Source organism: Malaclemys terrapin, chromosome 19, assembly GCF_027887155.1.
Source record: "Malaclemys terrapin pileata isolate rMalTer1 chromosome 19, rMalTer1.hap1, whole genome shotgun sequence".
Taxonomy (NCBI): domain Eukaryota; kingdom Metazoa; phylum Chordata; order Testudines; family Emydidae; genus Malaclemys; species Malaclemys terrapin.
This window is the reverse complement of record NC_071523.1, coordinates 11,084,354-11,107,376: the sequence shown is the minus strand read 5'-3', so window position 1 is coordinate 11,107,376 and position 23,023 is coordinate 11,084,354. Positions and strand designations below refer to the sequence as shown.

Genomic DNA, 23,023 nt, shown 5'->3' with positions numbered 1-23,023 from the left:
TGCCCAGGTGCAGGTGATGAGCCCCGGGGGCGAGGCAGGGGAGAATGGGGCCCAGCGTGATGGTGGGGTCTTGGCTTCTCCTGTTGTGGTGCCCATTTATCTGCAAAACCGGAGATCAAGTCCAAGGAGTAGCTATGACTTCTCTCCACCTTCCCCCCGCAAATTGACATTAGCATTACCGCAGTGCCGAGGAGCCCCCGTCATGAACCGGGACCCCCCCGGTGCGGTGCAGTGCACAAACCCAGAACACACACATCCCCTGAGCTGCTTGTGCTAGCAGGTGAGGTGCAGACCCAGCTCCTCAGCTGGTGCCCGTTTGCATTATTGACTCCACCGTCGTCAGGAGAGCTGGGCCCTTTGACATCAGCTCAGCTCCTGATCCTTTCAGGACCATGCGCCTGTCCCAGCCCCTCCTAGGCGGCAGGCTGAGCTCCCTGATGTTGGCAGCCTTGGCAGGCATCCCAGGAGGATGAATGGAACTGAATCGTGGCTGGCTCTGGTCCATAGGGCTGGATGCTGAGGAACCACAGAGGCTTTTTATTTGCTTGATTAGGGACTCGTCCCCCGCCCCACGCACTCCCTGGGGCGGATAGTTTTCTGCACGGTCGCTCCCAGCTCAGCTGTGCTGCTGAACCTGCGTCTTTCTCCCTCTCTCGCCGTCCTCAAGCGGCACTTAGCTGGAGAAAGGCACCTCAGAGGAGCACACGTCTGGGCGAGATTGGGGTGGGTGCGGTTGGCTGCACGTTCGATGCACAGTCCCTGCTCAGCAGAAGCAAAGCGAGATCTGCACCCAGTGACTTCCCGGGGAGCTGGTGGGGAAAGCTGCCACTGCTGGAACCAGTGGGTTAGGCACAAGGCTTGGCTCTCCCCTGCGTGGCTTGGCTCGGTCAAAGTGGGCGCTAGACCCCTCTCCCAGTGACTTGCACTGGCTTGGCACGTGTGTGTGTGTGTGTGTGTGGGGGGGTGTCTGCCATGGTACCGTCCCGCAGGGTGGCTGTGTGAGCAGAGGCTTAGCAGAAGCGGACACTGTGCGTGCTCTCCAGCTGGGGGTCTGGATAAAGTCAGTGCAAGTGGCGGGGGTTGACTACAATGGCCATCATGTTGCTCAGATCACCAGTGCAAAGAGACCCAGCAACAGCCTCTAACGCTACGCTCTGTGTCAGCCCCTCTGCCTGTGTCCCTTTGCCGGACGTGTCCCTTTCCACGCTGCCCTTTCTGGTTCCCGATTGCTGCCCGGAATGGGCATCCGTGGTGGGAGAGGCGATCTGAAAGGCAGGGCATTGCCCACGCAGTGTGCATTTGCGTGGGAGTGCAGTGAGCGGCAGCCGCAGAGGAGGACCGTGCTGGGCGGGCTGTGGGAAGGAGGGATGGAAGAGCGAGTTGTGGCAGAACAGCTGAGCAGATTAGCAGCTGCTTGAAAACCAGATTTTTCACCCAGGGGTCATCTGGTGTGGGACAGAGCGGCTCGCAGGCGGATCCAGGCCTGCGGAGGGGGTGGCTGTGCCACGGGAACAAAAGCATTTTCCTCCTCCGCAGACTGAACTAGCGTTTGCTTTATGAGGGCATGTGCCTGTTTTTACAGGCAGCAGCTGTGATCCCTCGTGTCCTGGTGCCAAGCGGCAGTGGCAGGACTGTTCGGTGTTCAGGGAGTCCCCTGCCCCCCGCAGAAAAGGGGATGGGTGTGTGGCTACAAGGCCCCCGACTCTGATTCTTCCCGAGCGTCTCTCTGCACTCGGATATTCCTGGTGTAAAAGCCACTGGAGAATCAGGTTGGTGTGACCTGGCGAAGGGCACCAGAGCTCTCCACTCCCACCTGCAGCCTAGAAGCAAGGATCTGGGCTGTGCCACTGCAGAGGGGACTGGTCCCTGCCTGTAAAAGCTTGCAGTCTAACGAGGCCGAGCAAGCTGTGCAGGGAAGCCGTGGCTACGTTGTCAAGAGTGGAGCTTGCAACTCGGGGAGCATGGCAGATGTTTGGTGTCTGGGCCTTTCTTTCGTTCTTTTGGATTCGATTTGTTTTTCCATGGGTCTCCTCGTTCCCCTCCTCTCCCCCATCCTACAGGACAAGCTGGAGCTGAGCCTGCAGGGGGGGTCCTCAAATCAGAGCCGCCTCCCCTCATTTCAGGGGGTTCAGCCACCCTTTGGGGTACAGGATTGTTCCAAAGTTGAAAGGGGGAGTGACAGGGGAGCAGGAACTCCATTGGCATTAGTGGAGTGACTCTGGATTTAGGCTAATAAAGGCCCCAAACCTCTGGTAAGAGGAGGTGTCCCTACACAGGGATACAACGTAGCTCCCCAGTTATAAGCAGCTTCCCAGCCCCAGTTGGGCTAGAAGCAACGGGTAGGGTGGGGATCTTGACGTCTGATATCCTGCCTCAGGCCCAATCTGCACTACAAAGTTAGGTCGACCTAAATCGACTTGTCTCAGCTCATGGTGCGTTTCCACCTAAATTCGTTTCCTGCTGACGTAAACCCCCGTTACAGTGAGGCAATAACACCACCTCTCGAATGCAGTGCAAGTGTAGATGCTGCATTACCTGTGTCCACCCTAACAGTCCTCCAACAGCTGTCCCACAATGCCCTGCATCATGGGATGGAAGAAGTGGCATTGTGCGTACGTGACCCCCGGTTCCTAGCAAATCCTTGGGCGAATTGCTGGTGTCTCACAGAAGCCCTGTGAAAATGTCGCAAGAGGCTTGCGCCAGCCAGCGGCATGGGGCACGCTGGAAAACCTACCCATGGTGCATGGCTTTTTCCATTGACACAGCCACTTGTGAGTACACCCAGCACTGATGCAAGCAGCCAAGCGTGCATGCACCCGAGCAATAGACAAGTCAGTGGCTGCATACTGATGCAACGTGAGTCGACCGACCATTGTAGTGTAGACATGGCCTCAGATTGCAGCTTACTGGGCTTTGGTCAGAAAAGAAGAGGGTGTGTGTCACGGAGTATGGGGGACTCAGGGCCCTGCACCCCCGGTTTCCTGCGATTCACCATGACTCTCAGCCAGCCAGTAAAGCAGAAGGTTTATTTAGACGACAGGAATACAGTCCAAGACAGGTCTTGCAGGCCCAGACAACAGGACCCCTCTCAGTTGGGTCCATCTTGGGGTCTCAGGGCACCCCAGCCCCTTGGGAGGTCAGAGCCCCGTCTGCCTCCCAGCCATCTCACCAGCCAGCTCCTGAAACTCCCTCTTCAGCGACCCCTCCCATAGCCTTTGTTCAGTTTCCCGGGCAAAGGTGTCACCTGGCTTCTAACCCCTTCCTGGGTTCTGATGTTACATGCTCAGGTATTCTCTGTCCGTCAGTCTCCCATCCCCCAGTGCAGACTATCCTAGCCACACTCCCCTCTCAGCATTCACAGACCACAGTAAGAACAGTCCCAGTTCGTCACAGTGTGATTATTCTTCCTCCTGCACTGTTACCATGTCAGTTTCTCGCTCTCTGTGTGTCCCCTCTTTCCTTTCTTGTCACGCACAGGCACTCCTGTTTAAGATTATTGGCTTTTCCCGCCTCTCCTCAGAAGCTCCATAAATGCGGAATGATTATAGCTTTTTACCTCGCTTTCACACTAAGATTATTTAAAAAAAAATTATATACCTGCCCTTGGCTGGGTCGTGTGGTACTCCCATCCCCTAGGAGGGAAATGGGGGCCCCCAAGTGAAGTGTCTGGGCAGTGGGAAGGGAGGTCAGAGGAATGTAATTGCATGTCTATAGCATCGTTTCCACATGGGTCATCAGCAGGGTTTGGACCTCAGATCTCCAGCACCCATACACAAATACTGGCTGGGTGGGGATTGGCTTGAAGTTGATCATGTGAGCAACACTAGTGTCTCTGCTTACCATCGTTAATCTGCTTTTGGTGTTTCCCCAGGGCCTCAACCCCGTGCAGCGCCGCACGGATGTGCAGTGAAACCCAAAGGGTGCCCTGCCTGGTGCTGGAAATGAAATAACCCCTCAGTTGATCCTGAACCCAGCCCTACTCCCTCTGGCACGGCCTGAGTGCTCTAATGAGACACCCCTTTGCTGCCTTCCCCCGGGGATAGTGCTGGAGCGGCTGCTTTTTCGGGTGGGGAGTGTTGTGAGGCAGACTCCAGTGACCCCCTTTTTGGCCCGCATCCCCTTGCACCCTCAGATCTGCATTAAGAGTCTGGTGAAAGGGAGACTTCAACCACGCCCTGGGGGAGCGGAGCAGAGTGAGGGGCGAGGGCGGGAGCTGGGCACAGCTCCCTGCAGGCTGGCGGAGGCAGGCAGGCTGGGAACACGCCGCCTGTTCCCTCTGCAGACGCGGCAGGTGGGCGGAACAATCCCGGCGTCTGTGGCTGACGAGATGGGATTTAATGTGTTGTGACAATTCCCAGTGTTGCTGGGGGCTGGGCTGCAAGGGCCGGGGAGGTGGGGGGAGATGGGAGCTCCCCACGGAGGACTCGAGCGAGCCCGGGGTGGAGGTGGGGCAGTGACTCAGGATAGCTTCTCCCACAGCGACGTGAGCATGGGCTAGTGTACAGGGCTACTGGTCGATTGGGTAGGAGCGTGTGCCACAAGGGAATGGCCAGGCCGTCGCCACCTGTGTGTCCAGGGAAGTATGACAGGGAGGTGCTGAGCATTATGGGAAGGTCCCTGTAAAACTGGACTTTGGGCCAAATTCTCCCGCCGTAAATCTGGGGCAGCTCCTCTGAGGAGGCTTCTTTGGATGGACGCTGGTGGTGGCTGAGAGCAGCATGGATGGGGATGCAGGGCCCCAGCTCCAGAGCTTTCTCCTCCTGGAAGCAAAGACCCCTTGCTGATCCCCGTGCTCTGCAGCAGCCAAGGCTCCTTCCCCAGGACACGCCCCACAGCTTGCGGATGCAGCAGCTACCCAGCCGTGCCAGGGAACGGGATGCAGGCTGCACAGGGGATGAGGGGCCTGTCCATGCACCCGGGGCCTTGTCGGTACCTGCTGCCCGAACTGAACGGATGTGCAGAGCCCCCATTGCAGCCGCTGCTGGGACGGGAGCTGTGGGACTCAGAGCGACTCTCTGCGCCATCCTCTCCTCTCAACATCCCTTTCTCCTCCTCTTGACTTTGTGCCTCTCCTCACTTTGCACGGGGCCGTAGCAGCAGCTAGGAGCCCTCTTAGCCCTGTTATCCAAACTGTGGGGAGTGCACTGAGCCCCCTTTGCCCAGACTGCCCCTGTGAGCAGAACCAGGGAGACCCTTGGCATCGCCCCGCGGAGAGTGGCTCTCGCGCATGACCTGGCTGCAGGCTCAGCCCTGCACAGCGAGATCTTCACAGCCCTGGGGGCTGGACGCTCAGGCCGATGTTCTCAAAAGTGGCTGCTGATTGAGTGCTCTGTTTGGTGGGTGCTCCAGAGGGGCCAAGCACCCGCCGCTGCCGTCAGCTTCGGCTGGAGACGCAGGTGCTGAGTAGTTTGCGAGTTTTGGGCCTTCATCTATACTTAAAAAATGGGAGCTTAAATCCTGTAGGAGTTGGTGAGGCCAGCTTGGGAGCTCCACTTCACCCCCACAGCCCGTGAACTCCACTGCACCCCAACAGCCCGTGAGCCCTGCTGCACCCCCATCGCTCATATCTGCTGACCACAACTAGCTCTCCTCTGGCCTCCCAGCTGCAACACTTGCATATTTCTGGGCGTGGCTCCAGCAGTCCGAGGGCATGGGAGGGGGGCTTCCTTTAGTCTCCCTGGTGTTTGGGGCCCCATTAAAGCAGAAATCTGGTGCTGTTTCTCCCCGGAGGGTAGATTGCTTGTGGCTCTGGACCGGGTCTTTGCAGCGAGGGGGAGGAGTCCAGCCTTTGCTGCCGAAAGGAGGGGCGAGGAAATTGCTAGTTGGGCTTCTCCACCAGGTGTCCGGGATTCCCTGTCTGCCTGGCTGGCTGGAGAGGAGGGGATCCCAACACACCTCTCTTTAACCCAGGATGGGCTAGGCCAAGAACCACTGTGCTAATAGCTTCCTTATGGAAAGAAGCCCCCCTGCTCGCGCTTTGCCCTGAGGTGTCCTTCTTGTCTTCCCCGCTGCCCCCACCATGAGCAGGCCCCGCCCTCCCCAGAGAGCCCTAGCCACCGGGATTGCTTGTAGCTTCCAGTTGTTCCATAGCAAGGGATGCAAATTCATGCAGTAAACCCTGGCGACGGACTCCCATGGCAAGGGGCTGGGGGGGCCCCGAGGCTGGGCAGTTCTAGGCCGAAGTGTTGGGGTAACTGCTGGTAAACCAGCCCGCCGCTTTTGCCCTCGGGGACCATGGTGTTGCAATTGTCTCCTGGAAGTTAGAAGCATTTTTCACGCGTTGCCCAGGAGATTCCCGCCTGGCTGCCCGTTCCCCACGCGGGCGAGGTTTGGGGACTGATACCAAGGCCCAGGATGAATTGTGCTTGTGCGTGTTGTCAGGGAAGATACATAACACGGCTATAAATATCTGGGTTCCCAGCCTCAGTGCGAGGAGTCCTTGGCAGTGTTCATCTGACGGCATAAACTATTCCCGGGCACGAAGGGGGGGGCGGCTAACTGAAATGGCCCAGCTGCTGCAATGCAGGCGGGGGCTGCGTGCCCAGAGATTCCCTCCGGGCTGTGTCGATGGCCGTTGGAGGCACGCTGGGCCCCTCTGACAAAGCCCCAGAAGCTGGGACAGTGGCGCAGGCCGCTTTCGATCCCTGTGTCTGAAGCGCCTGGTGCGGATGGAGCTGGGCAGGGTCCCGGCGTTTGGCTGTTATGGGAGCTTAGCAAGGAGGCAGGGCTGGCACGGCTGTAGCCACGGAGCAGCAAGGTCTAGGCCGGGGCCTGAATGAGCTGGGAGCCTGGGACTCCATCCCTCCCCCGAGCCCGGCATGCCTAGTCATTGCTGTGACTCTAAGTCTGTGGTGTCTGGGACAATTCCTCTACCCCCCCCCCCCCAGCCCCTTTGCGGCGCTGTGGGCCTAGCCGCAGCTCCCTCCTGCTCTCTCTCCATCCTGCGGGTGCCCTGCTCACTCCTGTTTCTCTCCCCCTTCGCAACAGGCGCTGGACATGGACGCTGAGGATGACCCCTTGTTGCAAGACGCTTGGCTCGAGGAGGAGGAGGAGGTTGCCTTCAGCCCCCGGAAGAGGAGCGAGGGTCCCCAGCTGTGCGGCAAATGCCAGTGGAATCCCAGGCCGCTGCCGACAATGCTGCCGGTGTCTGGCTTTTGGAACGTGCTCGGCTGGGTCTTCACCAACCCGTGCTGTGCTGGTGTTATCCTCTTCCTGGGCTGTGCCATCCCTGCCGCCCTGGCCGTCATCATGTTCCTCCACTACCCTACCCTGGATATCGACATCTCCTACAACGCCTTCGAGATCAGGAACCACGAGTCCTCGCAGCGCTTCGATGCGCTCACCCTGGCCCTCAAGTCCCAGTTCGGCTCGTGGGGCCGGAACCGCCGGGACCTGGCCGATTTCACCTCGGAGACCCTGCAGCGGCTGATCTTCGAGCAGCTGCAGCAGCTCCACCCCAATGCCTCTGGGCTGGGCGGTGGGGCCAGGCCAAAGCGCAGCGCGGCACTTCCCGTGGGTGGAGGGAGGACCAGCCCTGCTGGGCCCGAGGCCCGGCGGAGCCCAGGGAACCAAACCTCCCGCCTTGCCCGGGGCGCTCCGCACTGGGACTACTCCAGCGCCTACGTCAGCGCCAACACCCAGACGCACGCCCACTGGCGCATCGAACTCATTTTCCTGGCCCGAGGGGACTCCGAGAACAACATCTTCACCTCCGAGCGCCTGCTCACCATCCACGAGATCGAGCGGAAGGTCATGGACCACCCCCACTTCCGGGAGTTCTGCTGGAAGCCCCACGAGGTCCTGAAGGATCTTCCTCTGGGCTCCTACTCGTACTGCTCCCCTCCCAGCTCCCTCATGACCTACTTCTTCCCCACCGAACGGGGCGGCAAGATCTACTATGACGGCATGGGGCAAGACCTGGCCGACATCCGAGGTGAGCCTGGGCAGTTGGGTGGACTTGGACTGAGGCGTGTCCCGGGCCTGGGTCTCCTTGTATGGTTGGACAGTGCCTCTGTTGTGGGCCCAGCTAGATTAGCTACAGTAGTGCTGATATCCGTCCGCCCTGGGGAGGTTTGGCCTGACTGTAGAATGGGGAGCTCAGGATTTTAGGGCATGGGGCTCTCCCTTTGCCTTTCCAGACAGTCTCAGGGGTTATGTCTGTGGAGTTTTCCCACCCTGGCCTTGTGGGTTTGTCACTGGATCAGCGAAACCGACTATGAATCTGCCCTCTCGTCCCTGTTTCAAGACTTAGTACCAGTCTTCATGCCACTGAGATGGGGACCTGGCAGAAGCCCTGCACTGCTGGGCAAGGGCCCTGGGTCTGAGTCCTTTTGGCCTGATCCTCTGCCTCCCTGCCCCTCGTATTGTCACGAACACCAGTGCAAAGCAGGTGCCCTTCTGCTTTAATTGCACCCGGTGTCAATGGCAGTGCGAGGTGCAGAGCGATGGGGAATCAGGCCCTTTGTCCCCTCCATCATCTGCCCGATCCCCAAGTCAGACAGTGAGCCCTGGACCCGCTGCTAGTGATTATCATAGCGCCTAGGAATCCCAGTCAGAGATCAGGGGCCCTCTGTGCTAGGCCCTGTACAGACAATCGTTTTGCCTTGGAGAGCCTCCTGTCCATGACTACGTCTGTACTTGGAGTTGGGCGCGGGGGCGATTCCCAGCTCACGTAGACGTGCTCGCACTGGCTCTCACCAAGCTAGCATGCTACAAATACTAGTGTAGCTGCAAGAGCCCAGGGAGCAGGGACTAGCTGCCCCCGAGTGCCAACCCGCCTGGACCCCCTAGGTATGTACTCGGGCTGGCTGGCCCATGCCTACTACCTGTGTGACTGCAGCCCCACTGCCTACCCCAGCTGGGTCACCCCCCTAGCTCCGAGTGTAGATCATCATAGATCAGCTAGCGGCTGCGGGGTGAAATGACTGCCTGTGCGTTGCCACCGGGAGGTAGGTGCTGGGGGGCGAGGGGGAGGAGCACTGACTCCTCGCAGCAGATCTACAATGCTAATGCCACCCCTCCTGCAGGGGAGGGTTTCAGGGTAGCTGGAAGTGAATCATTGCTAGTCCGTGGGAGAGATGTGGTTGTGGGAAGCAGCTTCCATCTGTCTCCCAGGCATATGCTGCCGATTGAAAGCCAGCCAGAGCGGCATACAGGGAGCAGGCAAGTGATTTACTCCATCTGGTACATTGCAAGCAGCAGCTCTGCTACCCGTTAAAATAGGTCCTGGGTCCTTGCTGCTGGAGCCCGCCGTGTGGACTCATTGCAACCTAGAATTCACAGATTTGTGACTCAGAGCCACCCGGCTCGGTTCGCTGCTGGGCCCTGGAAGCAATGTGCTCTCCATTCGGTGGGACTGTGTTTTCCAGCATGCGTGGGAATCCCAGCTCCTCACCGGAGTTGGGTGGAGCAGGAGCCACAGGCTTTATTGGCCATGGCAACCTTACGATCAATGGTGGCCTTGGCCTGCGTGATATACGATGCTGCGTAGGGGCACACTCTTGCTAGTGCATCCCACCCTATAGGATGATCCTGATCCCGTGGGGCTGCAGCAGAGTCAGGATTCCCTAATGACCCCGCCCCTGATCTCCCATGGGGAATGTTTGGCTCCATCTTCCCCTTGTGGGCTTCTCCGATCACTGCACTCAGGACCCTCTCCTAAGATTATCTCTCTGGGTAACAGGGCCTGGGGTTTCTGAGCTCCAGGCCACCGGTTCAGAGCAGCTGTGGTTGATACCGGTGTGGCCGCCCTTTAGCTCCGAGCGCAGGTGACGTGGGGAGCAAAGCAACTGCATGGAGACAGGATGGCCGTCACAGCCGCGAGCCTTCTTGTCGGCCTATCCCCTTCTCAGGCCGGGCTGTCCAGGTGCTCTCTGGCCGGGAGAGCAGAGGCCGGAGATGGATGGGATGGGAGAGATCCCCCGGAGCCGGCTGCTCTCTGATGAGAGAGAGGGCGAGAGCGCGTGGGGCTCTGTCAGCGTCAGGCTGGCCCCATACACCATACCCAGCCGGCAGAGCGTGACCTAAAGGGTTCTGTGCTGGTCTCTCCCGCAGGGTCCCTGGAGTTGGCCATGACCCACCCGGAGTTCTACTGGTATGTGGATGAGGGGCTGTCGGCGGAGAACATGAAGAGCTCCCTCCTCCGCAGCGAGATCCTTTTCGGGGCCCCCCTGCCCAACTATTACTCGGTGGAGGACAGGTGGGACGAGCAGCGCAGCAAGTTCCAGAGCTTCGTGGTCACCTACGTGGCCATGCTGGCCAAGCAGTCCACCAGGTGAGGACCGTGCACGGACTGGGTGACTTCAGTATCCAGCCTGCAGGGAAGGGAGGAGACTGGAGAGGAGGGGGGGAAGATTGTCTGTCACTTACATTAGAGGAGCAGCTGGCGTGTTAGGTGCACGAGGGGTTAATCCAGCTTCCTTCAGCTGTTACTGATGCTGGAGGGGCGAGGCTCTGAGGTTAATGCAGGAGGTGCCAGGCAGCCACGCTCCCATGAACCCTGCCGGGGTAAGTCCGATTCGGAGGCTCTCCTCAGCGTTGGAATGAGGAGTGCAGGATTTGGCAGAGTGGCTCGGACCATTGGCCAGCCTGGGTGGTCTCCTCCCTTGGGCAGTGGCCAGCACAAGGACGGAAAGAAAGCAGGCCTGCAGAACGCCCTTGCCACTGGTGCTGGAGCGTGCGGCAATGAATGGGTCACACAGTTCCTCTGTGCTTTAATACCACACGGCCCCAGCAACGTGTATGAGACCGTGCAAGGACCTAATGCCTCAGGCCAGTGCCAGTTGGCGTGGGGTTCGGCTTGTGAGCCCAGGGCAGCTGTTCCTGCGAAGAGCCGCGCAGAATTACTCCCCCACACAAAGGGTGTTTATACCAGTGTAAAGGTGCCTCACATCAGTACACCTTAGTCCCCTTCCCATACGGGAGTAGCTCTAACAGGATAAGTGTCTTTATACCTTAGACTGCATCCACACTAGGGCGCTTGTACGGTTTTAACTATGCCAGTACAGTTACCATGGGACAATGTGTGTGGGGGGCGGGGAGGGGCAAGGCCTGAGTCTGGGGGGTTCCTGGGGGTATGCAGGTGACAGCAGAACCTGGTGCTAGGTGAGGCTGTCCTTGCAGGGCCTGGTTCAGTCAGGTGGAGGTGTATACAGATGCATTGGGCTAATCTTGGTGTCACTTGCATCCGTCCTGCACCAGTCTAATCCCACTGGCTTCGGCAGAGTTGCCTCTGTTCACACGGGTCTGAATTGGGCCCTTGATGACATACTGGCCTGTTGAAAGGGGTGGATGAGTCTAATTAAAGCTAGCAATTTAAGGGCCTGACTCTCCTCTTGCTCCTGGTGTCAGGCTGGAGGAACATCACTAAGCCTAGCAGAGCCAGTGAGTGTTACCTGGAGCAGGATTTCCCCCTGTAAACGTGAGCTTGCCTCCCTGGGGTTCTGTGCTGCTGGGAGCCAGCTGGTCGGATTTGGGCTTTGTTCTGTGCCTGCTCCAGCACTTGGAAGGGGAATCTCGTCTGGTCAGTATGGGGGAGTGGTCCCAGGGAACCGGATGGCCAGGCAGCAGCTTGGAAGAGGGCTTTCCAGCGGGCCACCTGCCTGTGTCAGGTGTAACTTCTTGTTCTCCGGCCATCTGCTGCTCCGGATCTCGGTTCTCCTGACCTGCGGGGCCTCTGATCTTCATCAGCCAAGTGAAATACTACAGCCAGTGCGGGGCAGCTCTGAAATTGCAGCAGTGGGAAAGTCCTCTCAGTATGGGGCTGGGGAAGGATTGCAATTATGGGGAGCAGGGAGGGGAATAGGGACGCAGGTGCATATAAACCCTTAAAAAGGCTGGATTAAGGGCATGCTCCTGCGGTGCAGGGCTATTGTATTCCTGGGTTTAATTATCTCGGATTACCTCTGCTCAGAACCAGCTGCCAGCAGCAGAGGCTGGTAAATCATGCAGCGGTTCACAGGACCCGGGCTCTGCCTGCCCCCTCTAGTTATTACATCTGCGCTTAATATAATAAGCAATGATTTAAGATTCCAGATGGGATTGGCTTTGGAAGCTTCCGGAGCTGTTTGCTGACAGCAAGAACTCTATTAACATCTCTGACCGCAATGCACCGGAGGAATTTTAAAAATATGCGACCTGCTCTCCTGATGCAAACCTCGGCCACCCCTCCTTGCAATCTTGATCCGGTCGATCAGCAGCTTCCCGGGTGCTTCGCATGCGTGGCCTCCCTCTGGTTTTGGAGGAGATGCATTTGGCTCGATCCTCCGGCCCTGCTCACTGTATATTCTCCTCTGTGCCTTCTCCCTCCTCTCTCCCCACCCCAGCAAAGTGCAGGTGCTGTACGGTGGGACGGATTTGTTTGACTATGAAGTGAGGAGGACCTTCAGTAACGACATGCTGCTGGCCTTCATCAGCAGTAGCTGCATAGCGGTCTTGGTCTATATCCTCACCTCTTGCTCGGGTAGGTTGCATTCAAACCCTGCGTCCCTTCCCTGAGGCAGAGCAAGGTCTGCAGTGAGCAGCCTGATGGAGTCCCTTCCTCAGCTCCCAGGAACGTCCCCGGGCAGGTCATTCTCCAGTCTGCTCAGGAATGCGCTGCCCCTGTTGTTAGGCAGAGTAGCAGGGCCTCCCATGGCCGCAGACACAACCCGAATTGTCCAAGGCAGAGATTTTCGGGGGGGGGTGGGGGGAGGGGTCAGTGGAAGGGCTCCCTTGAGGGGATGTGGCCAACTGAGAAGCAGCTTCTCCTCTCACTAACTCTGGTGTAAATCTGGAATAACTCCACTCACTTCAACTGAGCCCGTCTAGATTTACCCCAGTGTAACGGAGATCCAGATCGGGCCTGTTTCCCTACTGACCTGGACGAGAGTTGAACTGGTGGGAAGTGGAAGACTCCATGTCCCACAGTGTGGTCCTGGACCCTCCTCACCGCTGAGGGGGCACTTAGGCCGATCCGGTCAATAACAGCCTCTGACTTTGGGTGCCCGAATTGAGACTCCATGCATCTAATTTCCAGAGGTGCTGAATGCCCCCAGCTCCCATTACACCCGCAGGAGAGGTGGGTGCTCAGCACCTCTGGATATCCAGCCCACAACGCCTCAAAACCACCACCCGCCTTTGGAAACATCACCAGGCCTTGCTCTAGCCAGCATAGGCTGGAATCCCTCCCTCCTGATCAAGATACCCCGTGCCAGCTGAAACTCTGCCCGGGGCGGGAGCAGGCCAGGTGCCCACCCCCCACGCGCAGGACGGGGATTGCAGCCCGGGCCGTTCCTGTACCGAGAGTCCTAGCGTCGCTCTCCTCCCGCAGTGTTCTTGTCTTTCTTCGGCCTGGCCAGCATCGGGCTGAGCTGCCTGGTGGCACTGTTCCTGTACCACGTGGTGTTCGGGGTCCAGTACCTGGGCATCCTCAATGGCGTGGCCGCCTTTGTCATCGTGGGGATCGGTAAGTCTTTCCTAGCCTCCTTCCTTTGCTCCTCACCCGAAGGCCCTGCCGCTCCTGCGCCAGCCTGCAGCACGGGCTGCCCTTGCCTCGCTGGGCGACGAGTGGCAGGAGGCACACGCTCGACAGTGAGCTCAGACTTTGGTGGGCCAGGTCCCCAGCCGGTGTGAGTTTGTCTAGCCGCACTGACTTCAACAGAGCTGTGACGCCTTACGCCCACTGAGGATCTGGCCCCAGGCATCTCTCCCCAGTGCGAGCGGCATTTCTGCCCCCCTCTCTTGTGTCCCCCCCCAGGTGTCGATGACGTCTTTGTCTTCATAAACACCTACCGCCAAGCCACCCACCTGAAGGACCTGCAGCTGCGCATGATCCACACCATCCAGACGGCAGGGAAGGCCACCTTCTTCACCTCCTTGACCACGGCCGCGGCCTACGCCGCCAACATCTTCTCACAGGTGCGCCAGGGCTTTGCAGCGGCCCCCTGGAGGTCACGGCCGCCTGCTAGAAGGCATCATCCCCGGCCTTTCAGCAGCTCCCCTGCCACCCCCATGGGCCTGCTCTGGAGGGAGACTCCCTGAGCTCTCAGGCTTGTGTAGATGCTCCTTGTGTGCTCTCCCTGCTTGAGACTGACTCACTCTAGGCCAGCTCTGTTGCCCTGGGCCTGTGGCAAAGCCAGCTCTCCTGGTGCTTTGAGCCATACAGCTTTGCAGGGAGCTGGAGCTCAGCTGATGTGCTCGGGACTCCTGTTCCCAAGGCCTGTGGCACATGCAATGTGCTGGACCTGGGAGGCAAATGGGGCACGTTGCTAATGTTGTCATCTACACCTGGCTCTCCTGGTCTGGCTCCCCCAGCTGGGAAAGGAGGCTCGGTGGGAAGCAGAGCTGAGATGTCTAAGGATCACAGGGTCCCTCCACAAACAGACTGGGAACTTTTCCCTTCCTGACTCCAGTCCCATCAGCCAAACGGGGGAGCTCTGGGGCCTGAACTGCAGAGGGAGGAATCCCAGCATATTCCACCCCAGGATTTCCCTCCGCTGTGGGCACGCTGGTGCTGCTGTCCCTGCCAGCACTGTGCTCACCAAGCACAAGGAGGGAATCGGATCGGGTCTGGCCCTGAGCCACTGGGGGGAGCTCTGCCCCCCTCTCCTGCATGTGCACAGGGCCGATACATGGGAGAGCTCCCCTGGCCTGTTAGCAATGCAGTAGGCACCCGCCCTGTGAACACCCCGACTGCCTGGGCAGCGTCTGCAATGCTGAACGATCAAGTGCCACCCACCGGCTGAGCCCCAGACTGGTGCTGGCTGAGTTGTCAGCTTTCACCAGGGCAGCTGGCTCCATGGCCTTTGGGCCGCATGAAGTGGCCAGTGTTCCCGCCCCCAGGCTCCTCTTGGGTTCACTTCCCTCCATTATGTTGCCTCAGTGGGGCCTCTTGCTGGAAGGTCTCTGGGCTCCACCTCCTCTGTTCTAGCTGAGAGTTCTCTCTGCAGATCCCGGCCGTGCACGACTTTGGTCTCTTCATGTCGCTGATTGTGTCCTGCTGCTGGGTGGCCGTGCTGTTCACCATGCCGGCTGCCCTTGGAATATGGACCCTCTACGTATCCCCCCTGGAGAGCTCCTGTCAGGCCAGGTGAGAGTCCTCGCGGGGCTGTTCGATCAGCGGCAGGGTGCGGACTCTTCCTGTCTCCCCCACAGTAGCCTGCCTATGCCAGGCAAGGAAACCACAGCCTGGGCATTGATTCCAGGGAACAGCTGGTCGCCTGGGTTGTCCTAGCCATGGGTTAGTGCATCCACATGGTGCATCCAGACCTAGTGCACCTTGCGGCTGTGGTTGTACACTGTATTCAGGGAATTCGGAAACCCCTATCCTGCAGTGCTCAGCCCTGTTGCGAGGCAGTGCATTGTGGGACCGAGATCGGAACTGGCTGTCTCAAAGCAGCTGCAACCTCTTCAGGTTTCCTCTCAGGACCCAAGCTACAGGTGTTGCAATCAATGCATCAAAAGTGCTGTTGCACCAGGCCCTGTCCGGCACTGCGAGCGTCATGCATCCCAGCCAGTTGTGTGCCTCTCCTCTAGCAACACCCTTCGCCCCACATGCCTCCTGCCCCCCGGGGAGTGGAGGTGGCGCACTCTGAACTCAGAACTCTGCTGCCAGCCAGATTCAGCCCTTACCGGAGGGGAGGTTTATTCTCTACCTTCGGGATCAGGCCGGGAGTCAAGGGCCGCATATGGATCTTGTTTCTGCTGGTGTAGATAGACCCAGGGTGGCTGCTGCAGAGTGACTCCAGATTTATAATCAGAGGAGCCAGGTTCCCTGCTGGCATCAATGGGTGCAGCCCCATTGACTTCCATGGAGTTTGCCCCACTTACACCTGCAGAGAACTTGTCCCAGGATCTAATCTGCAAACTGAGGCACGCAGGCCCTGCAGACGGACAACCAGCCCCTGGGGGCACGGGGATGCAGATTTGTATCTGTAAGTCTGTGCGCCTTCCCCTTCCCCCCTCTCGGGTGTGGCACAGCAGCCGGCCCGGTTTAATTCCTTAGCTGGTTGATGAAGAGTAGAAGCACTTGGGAACACGCCCCCCACCCCTACCCTACATCTAGCCCAGTCTCTGATGATTTGCTAGCAGCAGCCGAGCTCCTGATACCCCCCGGCACATTAGCAGTGGAAATGGCTGGCGTGGTGTGTAGCAGGTCACTGGAACAGTCACTTTCCTCTCAGGAGGAGACCAGGCAGCAGCTGTTCACAGGGTACGTAGCCCAGAGCTGCTGACTTTGGCTGTCTCTCTCCCCATCCAGCTGCAGTCAGAAGTGCGGGAAGACGAGCACCTTGCCCATTGCCGATGACCTGTTACTCGCCTCGGAGGACACAGCCGTTCCAGGCCAGGGGTCACTCCCGTACCTCGATGATGACATTCCACTGCTCAGCGTGGAGGAGGAGCCGGGTAGGTGTTCAGAATCCAGGGACAAGGAACGTCCCCTGAGGGAGTGGCAGTCCTGGGTTCTCCTCCCGGCTCTGCCACTGGCCTGCTGGGTGATCACTGATCTGTGCCTCGGTTTCCCCATGTGTGAACTGGAGCTAATGATCCTTTGCTACCGCCCAGGATGCTGTGAATCTGAATTCACTGTGGGTCCTTGGCTGGATGTCACTTGAGGCATGACATTATTATTTATCAGGAGTCCAATTAGGATCCAGTTTTGGCCAGAATAACTAACTACCCTATGAAGGGACCCAGGAAACATCTGGCTAGAGCACCTGGGCAGTACAGTCCTCCCTCGTGGAAGGCAATATTCAATTAAAATCTCAGTCCCCTCTTTAGTCTTTAATGTAACATTGGGTAAGCAGGTGTGAGCAAAGGTACTTTGTCATTCTTCAGTGCCCGGCGCCTGAGGCCTCAGAGCACTTCACACGCATAGAGAGTTGGGCCTCACAGCCACCCATGAGGCAGGTCATTACAATTATCCCTACTTTCTAGGTGGGGAAACTGAGGCACAGTTCAGGGCAGTGACTTGCATGAGCTCAGAACTGGGAATAGAACTCACGAGTCCTGGGGGCATTGCTATGCCTTAATGACCAGACTATCCGATTAGCCCTGGCTGGAGTGAAGGGGATCTCGCTGGGAAGGGCCTCTCATCCTTGGATTTTTAAAGCTGGCTGTTAGCGCTGCCTGGTTGAAACTGCAGCCCTGAGCTCTGGAGAGTCCCCGTCAGACACAAACCCTGGGGGATAGCAGCAGGCTTGGCCTGCAACCCCCCCCCCAACCCCCACCCCGCCCAGCCCTGTGGTTGTGAATTCACCAGTCCCAGAACAAGCAGAGGTCAGGCTGCTCTTAACATGCTGCTGGGCTCCCGCTGCAAGTGCCGAGCTTCCTCAATATGCCAGAGCCGCACGGGATGGTAATTTATGGAAATAACTCATCCTCCACGTCTCTGGACCATACTAAACAGAAGGACAGTTTCCTGTAGGGCCCCTTGGGCCCTGGGCAACTTGTGAATGTGGCAAGGACGTGGCTCTGTGTGGAGGCCCCGGGTGGCGTGCCGGGGCTGCCGGAAGGCATCTGGTGCCCTCTCCGACCCCACCGGAGAAAGCTCCATCTTGCCACTTGCAAATGAGAGGCTGATTCTTCGTGGCGCAGAGGCGGCACGTGGCCATCGGATGGAAATTGGATGCTGTCATTCTCCTGCCACGTTAAAGAGACTGGAGTGCCTGCTGCCCCGGAAAAGCCCTGGGGGTTGTAGCCTGGGGGGGAGGGTACAGGGGGGACCAGGTTGTATTGGGGGAAGAGGGGTGGAGGGATCATTGTTTCCTTGTAAAGGTGAGGTTCCTACCAAACCCCAACATTTTGCATCACAAATTGCTTTGCTTTCTATAGGGCTGGATGCTGCCAAGTGCTGAGTGACCCACACCCAGCACAGGCAGTGGGAACAGAGGGTGCTGGTACTTTTGCAGGATGGGGACTCATTTCCCCCTGGGTTGTTTATGGCCATGGGTTTCAGTGGGGTTGATTCCATAACAGGGAGACACATAGGTTGGTAAGTTCCCTGCTACACAGGACGTACCAGGTCAGGCAAAGGGTCAGATCCTGCCTGGAGCCACGTGTGCTGTATTGATGGCAGAGTTCAGACCAAAGTGGGGGAAAGAACCAGCCGAAAGCATAGTATTGGGACTCAGGGCAGCTGGGGTCTGTTCCCAGTTTGCCTCTGGTTTAAATGTGTGATCTTGGGTAAGTTGCGGACCCTCTTTGTGCCTCAGTTTCCCGATCTGGAAAAAGAGGATAATGGTGCTTCCCTATCTCACGAGGGGGCCGCGAGACTCAATTGAAATGGTGTTAAAGGGCTTGAAGATCCTATAGACCTGCTGAGTGATTTATTCGCATTTAAGAACTCGCCCAAACCTTCACCCAGGGGCTACACTGATGCCAAATCTATTAGGAGGTTTGAAAGAAAATGGAATGTAACATTTTTTCCCCCTCTTTCTTGGTTCCAACTGGTAGTAACTGTGGAAATGCTAAACCCCAAGAGAGACAGGGTGTTATCAGGGCATCCCAAGCCGGAACAGAAATCCTCCCGCCCTGCTCTGCAGTCTCCAGAGGTTTGGATACTTCAGATCAGCAGCCCAGCCTTTGTCGGGGTTTTCTCCAAACCAAGCCTCTCGGAGGGCTGCTGGTTGCTCTCCTTAGCAGTGTGGTACGTGCCCGAGTGAATAGGGCACTAGACAAGGACTAGGGAAAAGGGCTTCGTTTCCTGCCATTGACCCGTCGCATGCCCTTGGGCAGCCACTTCACCTCCCTGCACCTCTGTGCCCCTCCCACCCTCCCTCAGCTTCGCGTGTAAGAGTTTGTGCAGCACCTGGCGCGCCGGCGCCTATAGCGGCGACCACAGTACAGATGAGAGCAGCAGGTAGCGGCTTGCTGGGCACATACGTCTATTCGTAAGAGGAGCTTTAAGTCGCTGCCTTGCTCTGCACTGGCTCCTGCTCCAGCCTGGCCAGTGGGTTTGATGTACTGAAGGGTGCAGGGCTGAGTGAAATTCTAAGTGTCCCCTAGTCTGTCCATCTCCCTGGCTACTCTGGGCTCCAGGAGAACTTGCCTTTCTCATTCTCCTTGGCTCTTTGCTCTGTGCCCCTGCGAGGGGCTTGGGGGCTGAGCCAAGCTCTGAGCCTGCCTTTGGTCTCTTTCTCCCCTAGTGGCTCTGGAAATGGGGGATGTGCCCTTGGCGTCGGCGCTGCCGGAGAACTTGCAGCTCCCAGCCGAGAAGGTCAGGAAGGGTCACTTGATCGCCCATCTGCAGGAGCTCCTCCAGCACTGGGCGCTGTGGTCTGCGGGGAAGAGCAGATGGGTGATTGTGGGTAAGGCTGGCCAGAGGGACGCCCTCCCCTAGGGTGCGTCCCACAGACTCTAATTGGGCAGCGCTCCCAGAATTCCTCAGCCTTAATGGTGAGGGGAGGCCGAGGTTGGACATAGCGTCGCGGCCCCGCCCCTGTGACAGGCACATGGGACATAGATCTCGCCTCCTCCTGCTCTCCCAGGGGAATGACCGTGTCCTGAGACCCTGCTTCATCTCTGCCACCTGCATAGGTCTGTGTATGGCAGATAACTCTGCCCGTTCCCCACTGGCACAGCGCTCCTCCTGGGCTTTGCCGGCCACCTTACATTTAGGGAAGACACGGTGCTGCCGTGTTCTGGATTGCATTAGGCTTTCTCTCTGCACCTTGGGCCTCCAGCACCCGTCGCTTCCCTGCTAGCCTGTGGAATCCCCTGGCACCCTGCTCCCCTGGGTGCCGCTCTATGGCCAGCCCCTGGGGACACTGTGCGGATGAGAGCTGTGTGTGTGCAGAGTCCCACATGCTGGCTGTGCCTCTCGTTGCAGGGCTCTTTGTCATGGTCCTGATCCTGTCCATATTCTTCGCTAGCCGCCTCCGCCCAGCTAGCCGCGCTCCTCTCCTGTTCCGGCCCAACACCAACATCCAGGTGCTCCTGGACCTCAAGTACAACCTGAGCGCCGAGGGCATCTCCTGCGTCACCTGCTCAGGTGAGAGTTCCTAAGGGTCGGATGGGGGCAGCCCTTCGCCGCTCCTGCACGGCAGAGATGGGGTGAATAGCCGCAGGTCATCGGCGCTCCCCTTGCAAACCCTGCCTCCCGTCAATGCCAATGTCTCTTGCCTTCTTCTGAGCCCTCCTCAGCTGCCCTCTCTTCCCTTCCCCACTGCACTGCTGGCCTCCCTGGCCCGCTAGACATGCCCAGAGAATTCAGGAGGGAGAGAGATTCCTGTTGTATTGGGCCCCTTTTCCCCACACTCTCTGGTGCTCTCAGCTCAGAGGCAGGGGAAGGAAAAACCCAGGGATTGGGGAGCAAATGTTCCCTTCTCGCCATGGTGATCAGTGTTAGTCCCACGCTTGTGAGAAAGACCCGCCCCTTTCGGGACAGCTGGGGCTGCCCGGGACTTGCCCGTTGCCCATGAAGGTGGGTTTTGTCACTGTGAAGTCCGTGTCTATTGGCTGGCAGCAGGCAAAGGCCGGTGCCCTGAACTCCTTTGTCTCTAAGCCGGCCGTGCAGGGCGGGGGTGGCAGCCGGGCTGGAGGAGGGAAAGCAGAAATGCAGGCGCTCAGGACAGTCTGTCTCTGGGAGCTCACTGCCCTGCCCCTCCGCAGCGAGAAATGGCCACTTCAGCCAGGCTCTGGCTGGGGGCAACTCCAGGGGAACTCCCCTCCCACTGATGCCAGGGCAGCCCTGCTGCAGCTGGAGCTGAGACGGGGTTAAGCTAAACCCTCTCTTTATTGCCACCTATGTTGCTGTGACAGCTGGTCTCCTCCTCCTCCTGCACCCCTCTAAGGGAACATTGCCTGGCCGGCAGAGGGGCAGTGCCCCTGCTCTACCTGTGCTTGGCTGGGGCTGAGCTGACAAGGCCTGGTGTGTTCCCGGCCTAGGAGCGCTGGGTGTGGGGCCGAGCAGACGGAGATCCCGGGGTGTGAGCGGCCCAGGAGGGGGAGCGCTGGGTGAGGGGCCGAGCAGACGGAGGTCCCGGCGTGTGAGCGGCCCAGGAGGGGGAGCGCTGGGTGTGGGGCCGAGCGGACGGAGGTCCCGGGGTGTGAGCGGCCCAGGAGGGGGAGCGCTGGGTGTGGGGCCGAGCGGACGGAGGTCCCGGCGTGTGAGCGGCCCAGGAGGGGGAGCGCTGGGTGTGGGGCCGAGCGGACGGAGGTCCCGGCGTGTGAGCGGCCCGGGGGGGGAGCGCTGGGTGTGGGGCCAAGCAAACGGAGGTCCCGGGGTGTGAGCGGCCCAGGAGGGGGAGCGCTGGGTGTGGGCAGAGCGGACGGAGGTCCCGGGGTGTGAGCGGCCCAGGAGGGGGAGCGCTGGGTGTGGGGCCGAGCGGATGGAGGTCCCGGGGTGTGAGTGGCCCAGGAGGGGGAGCGCTGGTGTGGGGCCGAGTGGTCGGAGGTCCCGGCGTGTGAGCGGCCCAGGAGGGAGAGCGCTGGGTGAGGGGCTGAGCAGATGGAGGTCCTGGGGTGTGACCAGCCCAGGAGGGGGAGCGCTGGGTGTGGGGCCGAGCAGACGGAGGTCCCGCTGTGTTACTGGCACACCGAGCTCTGACAATGCCATTCTCCTTTTCCTCCCTGACTAACCTTGTGGGACAGGTTTGTTTCAGGAAAAGCCCCACAATCTGCAGAGCAACATCCGAACCTCCTTGGAGAAGAAGAAACGGGGCTCGGGGCCCCCTTGGGGGAGCAGAGGGGGCACGGCTGATGCTGTGAAGCAGGGTGAGTGCACAAGGGGACTGGCCGTCGGTCATTCTGTCCTGTCGCCGACTTCCGGCCGGGCTCGAGATCCTGTTTGGGAAGAGACATAACAAAAGTCGGCTCTGAACAGACAGAGAAAAGGGACGTAGCTTCAGATGCCTCCCTATCAAGCCCTGATTTGATGCTGGGCGTCATATGGTTCAGGGAATGACGAGCCACTGAGAACATTCGCCTTCCTTCTGCCCCAAAATAGTCATTGCTCCCGGTGCTTCAACTCCTCAGAGCTGCACAGCAGACAGGCACTTGGGAAGAGCAGCTTAACAGAGTGGCAGTGTGGTCTAGTGGTCTGAGCATGGGACCGGGAGCCAGGATCAGCTGAGTCCTAGTCCCCGCTCTGCCACTGACTTGCTGACGGGCTTTGGGAAGTCATTAAACCTGCTAGTTTCCTCACCCTGCACCCCAAGGGGTTGGGGGATGGGTCAGACCCCGAGCTTCATAGCCCCAATGGGGTCAGTAGGGCTCCATAGCTTGCGCCAGATTAGGATCTTGCCCCCGTGTTCATAGAGCATGGTTGGAAATGGCACCATCCTGTGGAGAGGCAGAGAGTTGTGTTTGGCTAGTGCTGGGGAGAGGATAGACCGGACGCCCTCTGCGTTCGCTCCCCTGCTTTGTAGCGTTAGCTGGCCGATCAATATCTTTCACCTCCACCCGGCTGACTGCGGTGTGTTTTTCTAGATCCCCAGGGGACTGTGTATGTCTCCAAGTCCAAAGGCCAGGGCAGGCCAGCCGTCTACAGGTTCTCCCTCAACGCCAGCGTTCCTGCCTCGTGGCAGACGGTGTCCCCGGGAGATGGGGAAGTGCCCTCGTTCCAGGTGAGTTCAGGGAGTGCATTAGACTCTTTTACGGCACACTTGCATTGCAGAGCAGCCAGCAGGAGCTCAGAGATGAGAGCAACAGGGCACTGCTGTGAGGAAGCTCGCACCGCTGGCTTCCCAGCTGGCACGGACAGGAACACTGCTTGTGTCCTACCCAGTGCTGCTGGGATGCCAGGTGTCGATCCTGGGCTGCCATGGTGCCACCGTTCATCCCAGAGCCACTGCGGGAGAGCAGGCGGGAGGCGGCGAGGGATAAGAACTGACCTACGGGAGGTTTCTGAGCCGTTCTGGGATCCTCGCTTTGTCCGTCTGTCCATGTGGAGGCAGGGCAGCCGAACGGCTCAATCCCAGTCTAAGGGGCTGAGCCGGGCCTGCACAAGGAGCCTGGTGGCTGTCTGGCGGAGATCCCCCTAGCACTTGATTTGCAGCGGGGGTGAGCAATCACAGCTCCAGCTGCAGTCTGGGGGAGCTCAGCT

At 58.9% G+C, this 23,023-nt stretch overlaps 1 protein-coding gene across 2 annotated transcripts in view; it reads left to right on the top strand.

Annotated features, from left to right (window-relative positions):
• Positions 1-23,023, top strand: part of DISP3 (dispatched RND transporter family member 3) — a 53,718-nt gene that overhangs the window by 21,038 nt on the left and 9,657 nt on the right. For both annotated transcript variants that reach the window (XM_054009485.1, XM_054009486.1), the window contains exons 2-12: positions 6,988-7,933; positions 10,054-10,273; positions 12,324-12,460; positions 13,310-13,444; positions 13,736-13,896; positions 14,928-15,067; positions 16,238-16,383; positions 19,125-19,286; positions 19,808-19,969; positions 21,571-21,693; positions 22,408-22,544. In XM_054009485.1, coding sequence (XP_053865460.1) covers positions 6,988-7,933; positions 10,054-10,273; positions 12,324-12,460; positions 13,310-13,444; positions 13,736-13,896; positions 14,928-15,067; positions 16,238-16,383; positions 19,125-19,286; positions 19,808-19,969; positions 21,571-21,693; positions 22,408-22,544 — 2,469 coding nt within the window. The remainder of the gene's footprint in view (positions 1-6,987; positions 7,934-10,053; positions 10,274-12,323; positions 12,461-13,309; positions 13,445-13,735; positions 13,897-14,927; positions 15,068-16,237; positions 16,384-19,124; positions 19,287-19,807; positions 19,970-21,570; positions 21,694-22,407; positions 22,545-23,023) is intronic.